The sequence below is a fragment of the Mastacembelus armatus genome, chromosome 11 (assembly GCF_900324485.2).
Source record: "Mastacembelus armatus chromosome 11, fMasArm1.2, whole genome shotgun sequence".
Classification (NCBI taxonomy): domain Eukaryota; kingdom Metazoa; phylum Chordata; class Actinopteri; order Synbranchiformes; family Mastacembelidae; genus Mastacembelus; species Mastacembelus armatus.
Window position 1 is genome coordinate 11,360,166 of NC_046643.1, and position 14,953 is coordinate 11,375,118.

The 14,953-nt window shown below is 37.2% G+C and overlaps 1 protein-coding gene across 5 annotated transcripts in view; it reads left to right on the forward strand.

The window, feature by feature from the left end:
- Positions 1-14,953, forward strand: part of LOC113126186 (uncharacterized) — a 30,272-nt gene that overhangs the window by 3,977 nt on the left and 11,342 nt on the right. For 3 of the 5 annotated variants that reach the window (XM_026300069.1, XM_026300070.1, XM_026300071.1), the window contains exons 2-28: positions 3,064-3,132; positions 3,505-3,529; positions 3,690-3,707; positions 5,603-5,668; positions 5,866-6,002; positions 6,081-6,197; positions 6,385-6,442; positions 6,549-6,596; positions 6,951-7,019; positions 7,342-7,481; positions 8,347-8,478; positions 8,587-8,644; positions 8,775-8,855; positions 9,524-9,598; positions 10,384-10,430; positions 10,570-10,638; positions 10,738-10,762; positions 10,858-10,878; positions 11,134-11,196; positions 11,300-11,439; positions 11,880-11,999; positions 12,552-12,609; positions 12,790-12,831; positions 12,936-12,992; positions 13,085-13,233; positions 14,662-14,763; positions 14,849-14,897. In XM_026300069.1, coding sequence (XP_026155854.1) covers positions 3,064-3,132; positions 3,505-3,529; positions 3,690-3,707; positions 5,603-5,668; positions 5,866-6,002; positions 6,081-6,197; positions 6,385-6,442; positions 6,549-6,596; positions 6,951-7,019; positions 7,342-7,481; positions 8,347-8,478; positions 8,587-8,644; positions 8,775-8,855; positions 9,524-9,598; positions 10,384-10,430; positions 10,570-10,638; positions 10,738-10,762; positions 10,858-10,878; positions 11,134-11,196; positions 11,300-11,439; positions 11,880-11,999; positions 12,552-12,609; positions 12,790-12,831; positions 12,936-12,992; positions 13,085-13,233; positions 14,662-14,763; positions 14,849-14,897 — 2,035 coding nt within the window. The remainder of the gene's footprint in view (positions 1-3,063; positions 3,133-3,504; positions 3,530-3,689; positions 3,708-5,602; positions 5,669-5,865; positions 6,003-6,080; positions 6,198-6,384; positions 6,443-6,548; positions 6,597-6,950; positions 7,020-7,341; positions 7,482-8,346; positions 8,479-8,586; positions 8,645-8,774; positions 8,856-9,523; positions 9,599-10,383; positions 10,431-10,569; positions 10,639-10,737; positions 10,763-10,857; positions 10,879-11,133; positions 11,197-11,299; positions 11,440-11,879; positions 12,000-12,551; positions 12,610-12,789; positions 12,832-12,935; positions 12,993-13,084; positions 13,234-14,661; positions 14,764-14,848; positions 14,898-14,953) is intronic. The other 2 variants (XM_026300072.1, XM_026300073.1) reach the window with 2 other exon arrangements.

The following is a 14,953-nucleotide window of genomic DNA, read 5'->3' on the forward strand; positions in this document are numbered from 1 at the left end:
GCCTCTCCCAGTGTCACAGGCAGCTGAGCTTGACTGGGGGTGTCATTTATAAAACTCTGTGGAGAATCTAGACCAATGGTTGTCTTCTGCTGGTTTTAAGCTTCTTTGGTTAGCAGGCGAAGCACCGCGTAATAATGGAACATTATTATTGGGACAGCAGAATATATAGATTTGCAGAGTTGTTGTAGGAGATACCTCTTCAGACGGTCAGTTTCAGCCGTGGTAGGAGAACGTGCGCTGATGCCTCACTGTGGGATTGTTAGCAATGATACAAGGCCTGTTAGCGATGGCCTAGGTCAATCACAACAAATGGAAATGTGGATACACATATAAAAAACTAAATATGATGATGTAATAATTATAGAGATTCAGGTCAGAAGGTGAATCGCCAACATGGAAGAGATAAATGAGCAGATCTGGCAGAGATGATTGGTTGGCTCTAAAGGTGGTGTTTCCGGTGCCACTGGTAAACCTAAGGAACACTGTGGTTCTCCACATTAAACAAAGCTTTGACTGTTCTCAGTAGCACAGTGGCCTTAATAACTGTGAAACTGAAGAAGTTTTATAATTGCCAGCGACTGTATCTAGAGCTAGTCATCTGGCCAAACTGAGCACCTGGACAAGAAGGGCCAAGAAGGGTCAGGGAGATGACCAGGAGCCACTGTAACAGGACTTGAGAAGTCGTTTGCAGAGATGAGAGAACCTGCCAGAGGAACAACCAACAGCTCTCCATTAGAGTTCTGACTGGCAGTGGCTTGGATGAGAATAGGCGCTTTCACACCAGAGGCACTTTTTCATAATTCTTTGGAGGATGTTCCCCTTTTTTGCATGTGTCCACACTGAAGCAACCAAACAGCATTTTTAAAAGTTCATTTTAGTGGCAACAGGTTTCAGCATGGAAAACAGTTCGCATAAATGGGGCGTTGACAAAGACCAGCCTGCAAATGTGACAAAGACAATTCAGAGAGATCTTGATGGATCAAAGCCAAACTTTTCACTAGCGTTATCAAGTAATTTACCATCATCTTCAGTCTGAAGAAGCCACGAGTAGTAACATTTTATGTCAACTACAGTTGCAAAGAAACAGGAAAGAACAGGAAGTCCCCAACTTGTGACTTGATCTACCTAAGCAGACTTCAAATACCAACTAATACAGCTACAAAGTACTGGATTGAGTCTGAATAGTTATGTAAATTGGCCATTTCAGGTTTTGATTTTTAATATATAATAAATTAGCAATAATTCAAAGAACAAATTTTCCCTTGTCCTTACTCCTGTCAGTAACCTACCTTGGTTGTAGTTACTGATCTACCACACATAGTGTGCAAATAGTAAAGGAGTCCTATTATTTTCTGAAGACACTGTACTCTGTATGTGACGCAGTTGTCACTGTTTTGTGCTGTTTTATAAATTTGTATAGAGTGGAAGAGACTGGCTAACATGTCACCTTGTTATCATAAAGTTATTAAACCCTTTGGTTAATGACCAAATATCTGCAAATCCATGACACTGATGAAGAAGAGGTATAGTGAGCTGATGGCACAACCAGAGGGCTTTAATCAAGCCTGGATCTTGCATCAGGAAGTGCAAAATGAATGGACTGTATCTCTTACACCCAAGTGACAGCGAGAGAACAAACCATTAACCAAGACAGTATCCAAGCATAAATCTGGATAATACTCATTAGCATTGTGAGAATGTTAGCATGCAAATATATGTTAGCACTGAGTTCAAAGCATTGCCCTAGCCAAGGACAGCAATGTATGAAAATGCATAAAAGCAAGTATGAATGGCCAAAGGGAATGGTGAGCAGGAGATTATTGCTACACAGATGTGTTCAACAGTTAAATATCTCAGTACAGACCATTTGTTTCCATAGTAGACATTCTGGTTTATCATAGGAGGATACAGGTGTCATTTTTAGCAATAATTGTATTCCATTTAGGTGAGCTGCTTTGAGAGTACAAGTATTCTGCATGCTGGCTCACTGTCTTGGCTCTCTGCAACTCTTAAAGGTGTACTATATCACATTTAGAGAGATTTAACAGCAGAAAATGAAGCATATTATTTATCCATCCTTCATCTACATCATATACCCACAGGGTGTACCCCTGCCTTTCACCCAAAGAGAGCTGGGATAGGCTCCAGCAGATCCCTGTGACCCTGGTTAGGAATAAGCGGGTATAGAAAATGGATGGATGGATATTTATTAGGTTGTGATTTGACGTGGTTGTAGGCCGTACATGGAACCTGACACTGAGGATCTGTCATGCTTGGAAAGGGAGATGTGGTAGATATTTAAGATATTTATGTTTAAATTTTGTAATGCTTTCTGTCAAAAGCATGTATTCATAGGCAAGTCCCTGTTCGCACTCAAAACTGTCAGTCTGCTCCCAGAAGTAAAGATGCTCAGACATATTTCCTTTGCACACTCGCAAAACTTTCACTCTCAGATTTTGGTGCAACAGCCATGTCAAAATTGACCAATAGAAAGCCAGTCACAGTATTTACCCATAAATGATCATGGTCACCTAGCCTAGGTAGTTAGCATTAGCTCCGCCTTTACTAAATAAGTATTTAGATGATGGTGATGATGCAATCTGCAGCCTCACCGCTAAAGCTCCATAATCCTTTTACTGCTGTGTTGCACCATTTGTTTCACTGAGCCTTAAATTTCTTTAATACTAAATCACCTGCTAGTATGACTGTGACAATAATAATTATGTAAATGCCTTCATGCAAATGATGTATGTTGTCTATCTGACGTTAATCACAATGACTTCTGGAGAATAGTACATTGTAAAAAGCATCATGGCTCTTAAAGAGCATCAGGACGATCTGATATGTTTTGGCCACTACTTTCCAGCATAGTACTAATTCTTCAAGTATGATATGATTTCTGCAAATGTTGGAAATTGTAATGTGTGTGATATATGCATAACAGTTTAAGAAACAGAGTTGAGTGAATTTAGTTTAACCCCCTCACTAATTAATACCCACAAATGCCCGTTATTTTATTGTGTTGCTCATGCACCTTATTTTTTTTTTTTTTTCTTGTTTTAGGTCTGCCTCACCAAATTTAACAGAGTTTCTGATTTAAAGGGACATGTGCGCTCACTGGCACACAGACAGGTGGGAATTAAACTTAATGTACACATAATCTGTTGGTGTTTGACACAAAATTCTCACTCTTGTTTATCCACCAAAACCAGTGGTTTGAACAGTAAAGTCATTTTTGTTGGCTACTGTGAACTGGCGTTATGGCCAAGATGTGCCATATGCATGGAGTTTCCATTTCACTGAACCTGTGTGTCTTTGGACACAGGTCCCTATGTTGAATATGCAAATTCCATACCAAAAGGTGCCTGTGCAAAGTATCAACCCAGGCCTTTTTTTGTCAAATGGTAGTGTTTACCACAAGACTGCAAAATACAACTCAGTGGTGTTTGACATTTTGGCATTAATTAACCAGCTGTACATGTTTCCTCTGTTTTTAACCCACAGAAAATGAAAGAAGTCTTCCGAGAGGGTAATTTTTTTTTTTTTTTTTTTTTAAAACCATACTTTTATGTACATTGAATTTTCTGTGCACAATAATTTGGTGTTTAAACTGAATTCAATGAATTCTGTTCCTTAAAGCATGTGTAAATGTGCAAAATCATTTTTTTTTTCTCTTTACCTTATTTTAGATGTGTCTAAAGGTTCTGGTAAGCCTTCTTTTACATCTTGTTTTCAACTGAAATGTCCTTGTTCCTCTTTCCATTCAGCGTCACTCACAAACCAGTCTGTTTTGAATACATGTGACTGTTTTTGTGAGTTTCAAAAACAGCGGATACACATAAGATTGCTCAGAAAAATAGGCGAATGAAATTGTGAAGGAAAAATGAATTATGTTGGACTGAGTGTGTGTCTTTACATCCAAATAGCAGGGAGGTACACTTACAAGCGTTATATGAAACCTGTAACTCTAAATTGTACATCTGAGTTGTACGTTGGGAGATGTCAGTCACTTTTAGGGTAAAGGGGAGATTAGAATATGAGTTCAAGCTGACCCAGTCTAAACAGACCAGTGATGGATGATGATGATGTTTTGGAGACACTAAACCTTGGAGAGTTTTTCTTGTGGGAGCTGGGTTATTCAACTCTGGACCAGTTGAACAAAAATTAACATGAAATTGAACAGTCTCAATGGGGAAAAGGGGGTTGAAGATTAGAGTATGATATTGTTGAATGGGGTAGAATTAAAGTGGCAGTCTGTGTGTTTTTGAATCCAGCAGGAAGTTGAATTGCTGCTCACAGACTTAAGGCCCTTAAAACATAGTGAAGGGAAAAAAAAAATTAAGATAACCACCAGGTCTACGCCTGGATAAGTGAAAGCTGGATGACTATAAGAACCAACTAAATATCTTTACTATGAGTAAATATCTTTACTATGGGTTTTGGATAAAACTACTTTAAGCCACTTTGAGCCAATTATACAAGTCTCACATAGACAGGATGGTATAGTTAAAGAGAGAACAGGACCTGAAAACTGGAAACAGCTGTGCATACCAAAACACAGATGTTCTCTGTACACCTCCTGTGCAAAACCAAAGTAGTGACAGCAAAAAGCAAAAAGAGCCCCCACTGAAAATATTTACATTAACCACTTGAAGCTGATGAGGAGGAAGTGGGGAAATAACCCTTGTATTTTTCATTTTGCATCAGCATTTTCCATTTTATTCTTTAATTTTTAACTCTTTTAATTTTTAATTTACTTTCAACTTTTTTCAATTAAATTCAGTTTTATTTGTATAGCGCCAGATCACAACACAAGGTACTTTACAAAAAACAAAAATACCCAACAAATCCCTTATTAGCAGCACTTGGCGACAGTGGAGAGGAAAAACTCCCTTTAATGGAAGAAACCTCCAGCAGAACAGCAACAATAAACAACAAATAGACACTGCAGGTTGGTGGGGCCAGTAAATGCACATCAGCAATATACAGCTCCAGGACCAGGGACACCTGCAGAAGGGTACAGAGAGAGAGAGAGAGAGAGAGAGAGAGAGCACAAACTATGGGGAGAGATATCACGAAGTTACTGACATTCAAAGGTCGGAATCTAAATATGAAGGGAGAGAAGAGGAGGGGAGGGGAGGGGAAGAAAGGGAGTGAAGGGTAGGGGAGCTCAGTGCATCGATTTAGAGTCCTGAGGCAGTCTAGGTCTATAGCAGCATAACTACAGAGTTACCTGAACCAACCCTAACAACCAACCAACCCTTTGTGAACTTTGAGCCCCTTTCCTGAGTGAATAAAACAGTGTTTAACTTGTGAAGACAGTCTTTTAAAAATCTTTCCGCAAACTAATGATTCAATTTCATTAGTCCTCGTATTACAGTTTTTTTTTATTGACTTTAAATTGTTAATGTAGTGGAGTCAGATGACATGAAGAGGTAAAACTACCACAAGACACACTTTATGATAGCAGCCATGTGGAGCAGTTATAAACCCTTGAGATGAGTTCAGGCAACACAATGTGCATATCCTAGTTATCAAAGCATACTGAGACCTTTTCATTTAGTTTGATATTGTTTCTTTCTCTCTTACATTTGCTCCACAGGTTTGTTTCCCTTCATTTTTTTTATGGACCATCGAAGAAAATGTGACGTGAATCAGCCTATCCTAGGTTAGCAAAGTGTTTGTAAATGCAGATGACACCAGGCACTGATTTACTGAGAATAAATTGATACTGACATTTAATTATTTCTTATCGTTGCTTAAGAAAATTAATTAAGAAACAAATTATTCTTTGTTTTTGTTGCTTTAAATATTTAATGAAAAATTCTAAACTCTTTGCTCTATTTTGAATTTACTTTCTTCCAGGCTTGTCTTTGCTGACACTGTGTTTCAGTCCAAGGTCACACATCTCTTTTTATCTATGCCATGTCTGTGAGGAGATGTGTTCCTCAGAGAAGATTTCACGCCACCTCTCTTCCGGTGACCACTGCAGCAACTACTTTGTAAGTGCTCAACCTCATTAAAAATTAGCCAGTGTTTAAAATTTGGTGCCACCATTTCATTTGTATTTTGCACTTTAGAACTACACAGATCCCAACGCTCTGAGTTTCTCCTGGATCCCCAGTATTAACATGGGAGAGATTCTGAGGCCTCAGGTCACAAAGGAACTCAATGAAAGAGGACAGGGAACGCTACAGGTTCGTGCCTGGACATCTGGAATCACAGATGCTTTTGTCAAACTAGTTCACTCCATCATTGTATTTTGTATGTTTACATACCACTGCTATAAAAAGAGAAGGCTGTGTTATATTAGTATATGTTAAATAGTGGCACAGTGTATAATGATAAAGTTATTTGCATTTTCATTGCATTGTCTATTTGCAGGTGTTGGAGTTACCTGAACAGCTGTTGAAAGAGCTTCAGGAAAATACGTATTCTGGAGGTATATGACTAAAGTTTTTTTTTTTTTTTGTTTTTGCTTTTTTTTTTAAATGAGATATTTGAGAATTTCAATTTAATGTTGAAAACGATTTGATCTTCCTCCTCAGTTATGTGCAGACTCAGTGAAAACAACAAGCTTCTCAAGCTTCTTGATGGTATGTGTAGATTTTTCAATAGCTCTTATTTCTAGTGAGGTTTGAGCATAGTAATTGTGTTCAATGTAGAGTTCAATGTACCTCTTTAAATTAAAATGTAGTGTATCAGTCAGTAACCTACTGTCAAAACAGCAGCCCTCTGTAGTAATTACTACTTGCTTAAAAATGGCTTCCTATGGACAAATGGTCTGAAGTTTGAAAGTGATTAGAAATAATGTAAATACAATATGATGACAACTAGAAAAACTTGTCCAATGTTTGAGAAACTGATGAAGTCAATATATGATCTATCTGCATTCATATCTTCCATTTACTTCTCTATTGTTATTATTGTGGTACTATTTTTCCCCATAGCTACCAAGCCACAGAGGACAATGATCCAGACTTATCAAAGAGACAGCAACAGGAAGCATCCACTTCTTGGTCAGTACCTAATGTGGAGGAAAGATTCTGGGTCTTGAGGGAATGAAAATAAGATTCATTGTTAGTGTGAAATATTTAGATACATATTTTAGAGCAATGCACCTATAATTACCATATGCAGTCATAACTCTGTGTTTTTGACATTGGGCTCTGTGTTGTTTTGTGACCCTGGTTAAGGGGGGGTTAAATTATTTTGATTAAAGTGCTGGTTTGTCCATGGGAGAGATCTAGCTTTTTTAAAATTCACTTAATACAATTTATAAACTTTAAACCTTTCAACTTTCTTTTTCAACTAACATTTTGTCTGGTAATGTTCTTGTAGGGATGCAGCACCTCATTGAATGCATTGGTGTTGGACAACCAGAGAAGAGATACTACCTCTGCACACTCTGCAACCTAACGTTGGCCACCCACATGATCATCAAGCATGTCGTGAGCTTTGACCACATCTTTTGTTATTTTGTAAGTAGCTATGATATTAATCAGAAAATTGCATTAAAAAAATGGTGGCACACGATCCTGAAAAAATGTATAATCACGCAAAATATTGTATGAGACCTTCAAAAATGTCGGAATTTCAAATACCAGTTTGGAAAAAGCCATAACAGCAGGTCTTCTGGATTGTGAAGGGATGGCTTGATGTTCACTAAAATCTAATCTCTTTTACAACTTGGAGCAATGACAAGTAAACATAAGTCTGTCACTGAAATGTTGAAGTATAAGATGTGAAAGGATTTGAAATAGAACTGTTGGAAATGTTACAAATGTTAATAGGTCTTAGCAAGTTTCTAGTATGTATTATGTATCTCTGTCACTATGCTTCTCCTGGTTATACCTAATCAGTCTAATTAATGTTTCCTATAGCGAAGCTGTTAGACATTATCTCACCACCGTCTACGTCCCATCCTGTACCTGCACACTTCAACAATTCAGGATATGAAAGCAGACAGTTTTGTCTGTACTGTATACAAACGACACACTCTGTGCTACGGTCTAATGCCTACATTAGTAACCTAATTCTGGCCCTTCAAAACCCTGAGTGCTGCACAGAGTAAATATGGCATTTCTGGTTCACACATCGCTTAAAACTGAACTAAATCTCTCAGGCAGACAATAAACTGAGAGGAGGAATATGAACTGTAGGCAGATTTGGATAAATACTTGATCACAGTGGGAGGACAAAAGAAATGAGGGAATTGCTGTTAGTTTGGAAGGATTAGTTGAGTGTTGAAAGGAAAAGTACGTGACAGTGTTTTAAAAGAAGTTCACACAATGGTTCAACAACTGCAGTCAACAGCGTTTCACCCTCTGTCTGTGTATTTCACAGAAAGCGTGGCACCCCTCTACACTGATGTCAAAGGAATGCTACATTGATTACACTCAAGAGTTCATCTCCACAATATACGATTTCACTAAGCAGACAGAGGAAATTTATGGAAGTACAAACAATGATATGAAGGTAATATTGTTTATAAAGTCCCCTTATGTGCATGTATAATAGGTACATTTGGTTTACTCTTCCCAAACTGAGTCATTTAATGTGCAGTTTTATTGCTTTCTGTCGCAGCAAGTGAGCCTGGACCCTGACAAATTCACATCAGTGAATTTCACTTGTTATGCAGAGGGTGAGCGTATTATTTTTATTATTATGTTATTATTTTTTTGGTTCAGTTATGTTCTGTTTCTCTGAATACACTGGACCTTAAGGGGAACCCAGAAAGACTGCTTTCTAACTCAGTCTCTGATGGATTTTAGCTTTAAAGAAACTGGAATCCATCACAAAGGAGAACAATGGGAGCAGCTTGATTACAAGCATTAAACCAGGCCAAAAACTAGGTATGTATTATGTTGGCTGTTGAAATATAAGAATACACTCAAGTACTGGTTGTGTTTAGGCTGTTTTCTCAGCTCAGGTGTACTCAAATCTCAGCTCAGCACCCCTACAAAATGAAGGGATTATCATCATGAGTTTGTGAAGTTGTGTACTGCTAAAACCTTAGATTATGCAGACTTGTTTTTTTTTGAGATGGAAACAATAGGTTAGGTTCAAATGGACCAATAAAATAAATGAACTGATTGTGATTTTTCATTAATAACATGGGAATGTAGGCCTAATAACTGAAATGTAAAGTAAGTACAAATGTGGGCATTTATGTTAATGGTTTATTGATTAGCCTATTTATTACGTAGTCTATTTCTGCAGACTTGGTTACAGTAGCTTAAAGTTACTGGCTATTAGCCTACAATGAATTTTAGGGTGGGCTATACTGCTGATAACGTTTAAAGTAATGTGAGATGCTCATTCATGAAAGCGAAATATGAGCGATTTGGTTTGTGTTTCTGTAGTGAAGTACTAACACTGAAAAAACCGTGTGTTTATATGTTATGAAATGTAATTTCTCTTGTATTAATTGAACTCATAAATACACCTACTGCGTTTGTTTGCTTTATTTATTTAAGATTAAGATCTAGTTGATTACAATATGTGTGTCTGTGATCCTCAGTGGAAAGAGGGAGAGAGGAGGATAGAGAGGACAAAAAAAGAGAGCAAGACCTGAACAAACACATATCAAACATGAGTAAGTTTGGACAGTACTAGTCATTATGACTTAATCCTCTCAACAAACATTTAGAAAGGCTCCTTTCTAAAACAATTATATACTATTGAAATCTGTGATTGCTCACTCTTAACCATTATTTTGAAGTGTTAGAAATACTTAACAGGGGGTTGAATGCCAGTGGAGTCCGTCCATGTGAGGTGATGCCACGAAAAAGATTCATCCAGTTATCATCATAGATCCATGTTCAATTCAGATTTTTTTGTTAACTTGGGCCTATTATCCATCTCTCAGCACTGTCACCTACTGAGGGGCTGAGGCCCCCTAAACATGAAATCCTAGAATTTGCATTGCACAAACTACTTGTCTTACACACACACACACACACACACACACAGACAAAAAATATGAGTGTATGAATGTTTAAGTGGCATTTGTCAATCATAATCACATTTGATCATTGTATTATACATTTCTTGAATTTTACAGTGTAAATCTGTCCAGTCAACCAACTATCTATTGTTTTCCACCTGTTGAGAATGTGAAATATCTATAGAGAAAAATGTCTATTAACCCTTCTACCAATGTGGTAATCTTGTTTCTAATGTACTGATCTTTCCCTCAGTCTCATGACTGTATAAATGAACAGAACCTCTGTTTTCTCTCTTTAGAAATTGAAAAGCACCTGATGGTCCATAAAAAGGGACTATCATATTCAGCTTCCTTAATTTTTAAAAACAATTAAGCACATTTTGCATTTTGGAATTAAAGGTAAATGCTTCTTTTTTCCTTTCTTTTCTTGCTAGAACGTACTGCAGTGTCTAAAACATCATTATACAAACTACGCTGCCAGGTGAGAAATTATAATTCCACTTCAATAACCTGAATGTCTTTACTGTACCAAATTTACCTTGTGGAGAACAGAAGTTTATTTCATGGACTGGACTTTGTTCAACTTTTCTTTTGTATCACCCTTGTCTCCCCTGTGTCAGAAATGCAGCTATACCTTCAACAATTTGTTTAAGTATTTGAAACATTTGCCAATGGTAAAACACCAACAGGTAAATCAACATTTTCCTAAAACGCCCTGTTTATCTATCTGATATGCTAAAAACACAGAACTTACATAAGATATGTTTGTTTTTGTTTTTTCCCCCCAGATGTTGAGGAAATTTGATTGTGAAGGTAGCGTTTCACTTTTCTCTCACCTTTAATAATTTTTGTGTATTGTTAAGCTCTTTTAAATAAGATGTTTTTATTTGTTTTTGTTTCTTTTACAGCTGATGATTTTCACCACACAGGTACACTTCTCTACTTTTGTGAAATCGTGCTGCAATGCTTAAGTATCATTTGTTAAAAACAATGGAGAAATGCTTAGGTGAAAAAGTCAGAAAACATATATATTTTTATCATGACTGATTACGCTTCATACAGGAAGAGTTTTTTTTTTTTTCAGGAACAGAGTTGTATTTGCTTGATCTCAGCTCTAATAAAAATAAATACAGTTGATTTATTCAGCTGTTTTTTTTAAAAAGCATTTTTCCTTTAATGCATAGGATGTAACCCCAGTCTAGACTTATACAGCTACCTCCACGACAGAAGAAATCAACCAGTTATTGGTGAGCTGACCCACTTGTTATCACTGATGTTGATTTTAAGTGTTAACCTGAAAAATATTCTTATTCATTTGTTTTATTTTTATTTATTTGCCTCTTTGATTAGGTGTTTCACTGGTTGTAGCCTGTGTCAGCAGTCAGGTCCAAATGGAAACTATTTATGTGTGCTTTGCTTGTGAGGAATGTTTTTCCGACTCCTGTGTTAAGGAACACTTTGAATCTACGAAGCATCTTTTACACACATTGGTAAGATTTTTTTTTTTGTTTGTTTGCTTTTAAGTGTATTCCTTCAATGTTTTGTGTTTTTATAATACTGTGAAGAAAGTTGTTTGAGTTTCTGTGGTGCTAGTGAGAGATGTCATTTGTTTTTCATTTATACATCAATCCATCCATCATTTACTGCTTATCCAGGTCACGGTGTGCCGATTTCTTTTTTTTTTCTATTACAGTGTAATACATTTTTTTATAATGTGGGGGAGTTAAAACTCTTTTGTATTGTGGGAGTCAAATACCTGGGTATATATTGTACAAAAATTGATGCTACTATAGTTCATCACATCTGCAGACTGAGATTCTATATTGAAAGTAAGGAGTCATACAGGGCCCTGAAACACAATAATATCAAATTCACTACGGTAGAACAAACCATTGTTTGTAAAAACCAGCTTTTGTCTTCATTTATTTAGCTGTACCACAATCCATGGCGGCTCCCTTTTGGGTGGGAGGACCATCTGGATTTGGAAGCCTTGAAGTCAATGGCATGGGAAGAGGAGAAGGATGCAAGACCAACTCACAATATGCTGAAGGTAAAAATGTAGTTCAGTGAAACTGAACATACTTGTTTTTATTATTGTTGTTGTTGTTGTTAAAAGGCAATAACTAATGTTCGGACACGAACTTCACCTGTGTCCCGCCGAGTTGGTTTATGAGAAGAGATCAGTCAGTAGCCTATTGAAGATTCTATACTTTTGTTTCCACAGTGAAACAAATTATATGAGCAAACACAGTCAGATATATCTGGAGTCTGTGGCACTAGTTCTAGTGCATGCAGCCACAGAAGTGAAGACAAGGAAACACAGTGGTTATATAGTCTGGGCTATGCCCTTCTCAACTGAAACTCTTGTCCACACCCTTTTGTCGGTTAGCTACTCAACACATTCTTGCCACTCAGCTCGTTCCCATATATGGCCTTTACAACATATGCTCAGTAATATCTCACCTCCCATATATGGTCTCTTCACCAGTATATGCTCAGTAATATTCCACTTCCCATATACATAGGCATACACCAGTGATTACAATAATTCAATCTTTTATCTTTGACCCCTCACACTAAAGCCCACATTTTTCTTTCTCAGGTTCTTGATATCCCATTCCGGATATTTTCCAGCCTGTTGCCGCCCAGTTATCAAAAAGGTGAAATTTGATTTTGCATCAGATTATTCAGAGATAGTTTAGACAAACTTATTGCGTCTTCACTCTCAGCATCTCTCATGCATAGGCAGAATAAGTCAGAAATGTGGTCATGCCTGGCAACAAGCCTACTTGAAGACATGAAGCAGAAATTATTTTCTCATTCTTGATTTTTGTTTGCAGTGAGGAGTAGACTCGGCCCATACACTTTCTTAAAACATGAAGGTTAGTAATAAAATCATTTCTAAGCCTTAAATAAGATGAATTAAGTTCTTTGCTTTGATTAAGTTAATCTGAACTGTGTACCTTTTATTTTTGTGCCTACACAGTTCCACAGCGTAAAACATACACAAAGCTTGACCAAAATGAGAGATTTCCTCTGCTTGGTGAGTGCCATGGTGAAAAAATATGGTCTTACCAATGTCAGAAATGCATACACATGGATGTGTTTGATTTTTCCCTCTCCTCCTTACTGTAGGCAACCAGTTCTTGGTCATGTACGATGCATGTGATAGATGGTGTCCGTCCACAGAAGTGCGAATTCTGTGTTTGCTCTGTAAGAGGATACTGTCAGACACTGAATGTTACGCTCACGTGTTCAGTCGAGAACATGTGGCAACATTTCTGGTGAGTATTGTTACTTTCAACACTTGTCATTGCTTTTATTGTTTCCACCGATGGTGACTGTCTAGTCCTCATCCTCACACAGTGATAAAGCAAACCTTTTTTGTTTGTTTATTTAGTTTTTTGTTTACTTCAAAAGACACAGCAATTTGTCAATTTAGATGAGGTGCCAAAAAGCCCACATTGCATTTGACTAATGGAAATTTGCTGTTTGTATCCGTGGAATATTTTATCCAATATGTAACCTTAATATCAATTTAACCTATAATATGTAAGAAAATGTGACAATAAGCCTGAGTGTTTGATGTCAAACAGAAGAAGACAGAAACAGGGTTTGTGAGGCGTTCAGGGGCTGCTCATGGCCACGCGAATTCACAACACACCACACATCTAAACTTAAATATGTAAAGTATGTGCATGTATTGTATGTGATACAGAATTTAAAACATTTTATCCTGTTTGTTATAATTAAGAGCTTTCTTTGCTTTTGATTCACTCATTACTTAAGATTTTAAACGGAACTAACCCAAATCATTCAATAGAAACCTAAAATAGATAGACCCTTCCTTGTAAAATGCAAATGAAATGCTTTTTTTTTTTTTTTTTAAAACATCAACAAAACCAAAATAGTTAACTAGCTCATGTTAGCTAAATGTAAAGTCAGTCCTCACTTCGCCTGTAGGAGGTAAAAGCCCTTAGTTGAAGGCAAAAATTGAGAAACAGCGATACTAGAGTTGGTGCGAGCCACAGTTTGCCCTTGGTGAGTGTAAAATCATTTTTGTGCGGTCTTAACTAGTCGCTAATGTAGTAAAGTTAACTAGTTAATGCTAATGCTAACGTTAGTTAAGGCCAGAACCGCATCGTCATGCTCAGCTAGCTAGCATTAGCTGATTAGCTTAGGTTAGTTAGTTAGTTGACAGAAAATTACTTCTGAAAATTATTGTTACGTGGGAGCTGAGACAAAACCTGTCAGACAAACAGTTTATAAGAAACTATCTTGGTTTTTGGAAAATAGTGATTAGCTATTATCCAACTTTTCATAGACTAGTCAGCCACAGTCATAATTCTAAGCCAGAGTCGTTGTTAGCTAATGTTAGCTTAGTAACAGGGTTTCCTAAAGGTATAGAGAAGCTAACATTAAGCGTTTTTGCTGAGTCCCTTAGATTAATAAATAAACATTAATGTATAGCCTAGGTAAGATAATAAAGAAATAAATAAAAGTACCAAAAAGAGCCACACCAAGTGACAGTTTTTAGTCACGACCTTGGCTCTGGACTCAGGGTTTTGTTGAAACTAAACTACCTTTAACGTGAGAAACCATCAGCACAGTGGGGCTCAGTTTGGGCGACTGGTTGTGGTGGATTCTCCTCCACAACCTCTTTCAAACAAACATCACCTGTTGTCAACTTCATTTGTTTTGTGTGTCTGTAGAACTGTTTCCATCCAGGATCGCTGAATTCAAGCACTGATGCAGAGACTCTACTGGACTTAGCAAAACAGGCAGCACAAATTCATTTCAGATCGTATGTGCAGGTATGGTACAGCTTCTGCACCATCTCCATATAGCATGTCCTCTGGCCATGTCTCATGCTTTTGTTTCAATTTTCTACCTTCAAAGAAAATAAAGTTGGCCAAACCCATCTGGGAGCCATGCTCCTACCACAAAGGTGAGTATGTGTATTTAAATGAATGATTCACACTGTCATCTGAAACTGTAAAGGGT